The following is a 4,215-nucleotide window of genomic DNA, read 5'->3' on the forward strand; positions in this document are numbered from 1 at the left end:
CCCTCCCTCCCCCTCCCTAGCAGCCATTTTTGAGTGAGAACATGCGGTATTTCTATTTCTTTGTCTGGCTTATTTAACATAATTTTCTTAACATAATTTTCTCCAGACTCATCCATGATGCTGCAAATGGCAGAATTTCACTCTTTTTTATGGCTGAGTAGTATTCCATTGTGTATATATACCACATTTTCCTTATCCTGTCATCGGTTGATGGACACTTAGGTTGGTCCCATATTTTGGCTATTGTAAATAGAGCTGCAGTACACTAAAATCAACTCAAAATGGATTAAAGACTTAAATATAAGACTGAAACCATAACATTACTAAAGGAAAACATAAGGGAAACACTCCAGGAAGTAGGACTGGGCAAAACTCTGAATAAGACCCCAAAAGCTCAAGCAACAAAAGAAAAAAATAAATAAATGGGATTATATCAAACTAAAAAGCTTCTGTACAGCAAAGGAAACAATCAGTAGAGTGGAAAGACAGCCTACAGAATGGGAGAAAATATCTGTAAACTATACATCTGACAAGGGATTAATATCTGGAATATGCAAAGAACTCAAACAACTATACAGTAAAAAAACAAATAACCCAATTAAAAAATGGGCAAAGGAGATGAATAGATGTTTTTCAAAGGAAGGCATACAAATGACTAACAGGTACGAGAAAAAATGCTCAGCATCACTAGTCATCAGAGAAATGCAAATCAAAACCACATTAAGACATCATCTCACCCCAGTTAGACTGGCCATTATTAAAAAGACTGAGAACAACAAATGCTGGTGAGGATGCAGGAGAAGGGGAACTCTTCTACACTGTTGGTGGGACTGTAAATTAGCACAGCCATTGTGGAAAACAGTATGGAGGTTCTTCAAACAACTACAAATAGAACCTATATAATCCAGCAATCCCAGTACTGGGTATATATCTAAAGGAATGGAAATCATTGTGTTGAAGGATACCCGAACTCCCATGTTCATTGCAGCTCTATTTATAATATCCCTACTTTGTTTACATGGTCCTCTTTCACATATCTTCCCAGTATGAATCAAATCTTCCAGTCTGCCAGTCCCTTCCTGCAGACACACACACATTACCGTACAAAACCACCTAACTTCCCGCCCCACTAAAATGTCCTTCTGTTCTTGATTTACTCAACTTCTGCTCCTTCTTTGAGTGTCAACCCAGACCCCATCTTCTCTGTGAGGCATTTCCTTAACACTTTAGGCCACACAGATCTTCCATCTTCCTGAACTTCTGTAACATAGAGAATATATATAGAATGCATATATTACGTTTAATTATAGGAGTAAATTATACACTATATCAGATTATTCCATATGTTTTAGCTTTTTCTCCACAACTAGACTTTAAAGTCTTATATTTCTTAAGTTATTTCAGTAGCACAAGGACGGTAGTAAGAATATAGGATGAACTAAAACTAGTTCAGATCTAAATTGAGCCAAGAATTAATCCTTCAGCAACTACTAAGATCTAGTCTCAACTTTCATGACAAATGAGAAAATAGGTTCAAAGAAGCAAAAAGACTGATCCAGTGTCAACAGACAGGAATTGAATCTTGCTCTGCTAAACTTGTAGTCTAAGGCTTGATCCTCTACAACTCTCAACTGAAAATTTGACTAGAAGCCATATACTTGTGTTTAAGAATGTGCACTTGTGTGTGTGTGTGTGTGTGTGTGTGTGTTTAGCTTACCATCCCAGGTTGAGAGAGGCCCAGAAAAATAGAAGTATTCCTGATTAATGGTGGCCCTTGGGTTAATTTATGTGTATGTTATATTCAAAACTGAGAAGACCAAAACTCATGGGAATTTTATCCATAGAAAAGGCAGATAAGAACTTCTAAGTCAGGATATGAAAGTGAACTGCAGAGATATTCTCTCATGTGTGCAGTCATGAGATATTTAATTCATATCCATGTTGCTGTCTACAGAGCCTACCTATGTGATTGTTTTCCTCCAATATGTAAATTTTTTCAGGGTAGGGGCAATGTTTTCTGCTTATGCTCAGTTTATAATCCCAAAAGTAACTGGAATAGTGCCAGGGATATATAATTCATGGCAATACATTGTTGGAAGAAAAATAGAAGATTATTTTCTTATTTATCTTTTTCTGATGTATGAGTTACTTCTCCAAGTGGATTTATAGACTGTTGAGTGTTCTGAATAATAGATAACTCAGATGCTTGAAGACTATAAGCATGTTCCCATTTCATCTTAGGATGTTGAACTAAATTTGCCAAGTTAATTTTTAATGGTTTTGTGTGTGTATATATATCTCCCCTAGATATAAAATATATCCATTATAACTTAAGCTATCTATCAGTCATCCATCCATCTATTTATATATCTTCATTTACACACAAAAAATGGGAATATCATGAGAATCCATCCATCTATTTATATATCTTCATTTACACAGAAAAAATGCGAATATCATGAGAAAAGTTCTGTCTGTGCCCAATGTTGGTACCAGTGAGTCAGTGATTTTTGCATTCTTCTGTGTTCAAGACAATGTTCAGGACCACAGGGAAAAGACTGAAAGTAGAACTTCTGGCATAAGCTTTAAAGATCATATTTTATTATTACTTATGGCTAGAAATATGTTTTCTACTGTTGAGAATTTTGGGGTTCAAATTACAGTTGACTCTTGAACAACACGGCTTTGAACTGCACAGTTCCACTTACGGAATTTTTCCAATGAAAAAGCTTACAGTATAAATAAATATATAGCATAGTACTATAGATGTATTTTCTCTTCCTTATGATTTTCTTAATAATATTTTCTTTTCTATAGCTTACTTTATTGTAATAGTACAGTATATAATACATGTAACATACAAAATAAGTGTTCATCAACTGTTTATGTTATCAGTAAGGCTTCCTGTCAACAGCAGGCTATCAATAGTTAAGTGTCTGGGAAGTCAAAAGTTATATGTGGATTTTCACCTGCACGGAGGGTCAGCACCCCTCACCTCTGTGTTATATTTGTGTGTTATAGCACATTGTTTGAGTATATGTTTATTTTGAGGAGTAGGGATCCTGGACTTTCAGATCCAGGTGGAGCCCTTAGAGATCTAATCTAACCACTTTATTATGGATGAATTTATGTAACTTACCTGAAGTTACATAGGGAATTAATGGTGATGCAGAGACAGAAAGCCAGTTCTATTCATTCTTAGACTCTCTCTTTCTTTCTCTATTTCCCTACCTATTTCAATTAATAGGTTTTAATTCTCAAGGGAATCATTGTAAGAAGCAAGATGATTTATTTAAAAGGTCACTCATCCTTCCTCTCTGTCTTCTTTTTTGCCCCCTAGCCCTGTTTAATCTGATTCCCGTGGGCCTGCGCGTGGTGGCCATCCAAGGGGTGAAGGCCAGCCTCTATGTGGCCATGAATGGCGAAGGCTATCTGTACAGCTCAGTAAGTACCTTGCAGCGTGCATGTGTGTGTGTGTGTGTGTGTGTGTGTGTGTGTGTGTATGAAGAGTAATGAAGTAACCATTACTCTTTACAGAAGAAAATTGGAAGCTGAAGTCATTTTATATTTTCTGATCCAATTTTTCAGGATTATTATGAGGATTTTATGATTTAGAATGGTATAAAGGTCATGTCCTGTTGAATGAGAAAAAGCTAGTTACTCTCCATATGATATAAATTCTCTATGTCTGGCTTCCACTTCTATTAGGTACTTTATCTTTTGAATTTTACTTTCCTGTTTAATTCAAGGAATAAGCCATTTTTTCCTTTCTTCTATTAGTTCTCCTTCAAGCACAGAGGATGGCTTAGGAAGAGAAATTCTTCAATTTGTCTGGTAGTCTTCTCTATCTTATTGTGGAGAAAGAACTTTCAGAATATATTGTTTTTGTTTGTATGTATTAAATCTGTGTTATACCTAATACAGTAGATTCTCGGAGTAACTGTTGAATTCAAAGGCAGTGTGAATTTATGGAATGAGCTCTAGAGTACGGACTGGGAATATTGGGGTTTTATTCGCATTTCAGTTACTATGCAGATATCCCTTTTAGCAAATCACCTCCTGTTATTGGCTTAATTTCGGGACCTTTAAAATGAGGGTGTTGGACACCGTGTTGTCTAATGTCTCTTTCAAACCTAAAACTGACAAAATTAGGTAGCATCAATGGCTACATTATCAGCACTGATATACAAGGATAATTCAAAAAGTTCATGGAAA

At 35.8% G+C, this 4,215-nt stretch overlaps 1 protein-coding gene across 1 annotated transcript in view; it reads left to right on the plus strand.

Annotated features, from left to right (window-relative positions):
- The window catches only part of LOC103597289 (fibroblast growth factor 12), a gene marked incomplete at its 3' end in the record, with an annotated part of 82,675 nt that extends 79,231 nt beyond the window's left edge, over positions 1-3,444 (plus strand). Inside the window, exon 3 of the mRNA XM_008581109.1 lies at positions 3,341-3,444. Coding sequence (XP_008579331.1) covers positions 3,341-3,444 — 104 coding nt within the window. The remainder of the gene's footprint in view (positions 1-3,340) is intronic.
- Positions 3,445-4,215: the final 771 nt, after the last annotated feature.

The sequence above is a fragment of the Galeopterus variegatus genome, unplaced genomic scaffold (assembly GCF_000696425.1).
Source record: "Galeopterus variegatus unplaced genomic scaffold, G_variegatus-3.0.2 Scaffold2268, whole genome shotgun sequence".
Classification (NCBI taxonomy): Eukaryota; Metazoa; Chordata; class Mammalia; order Dermoptera; family Cynocephalidae; genus Galeopterus; species Galeopterus variegatus.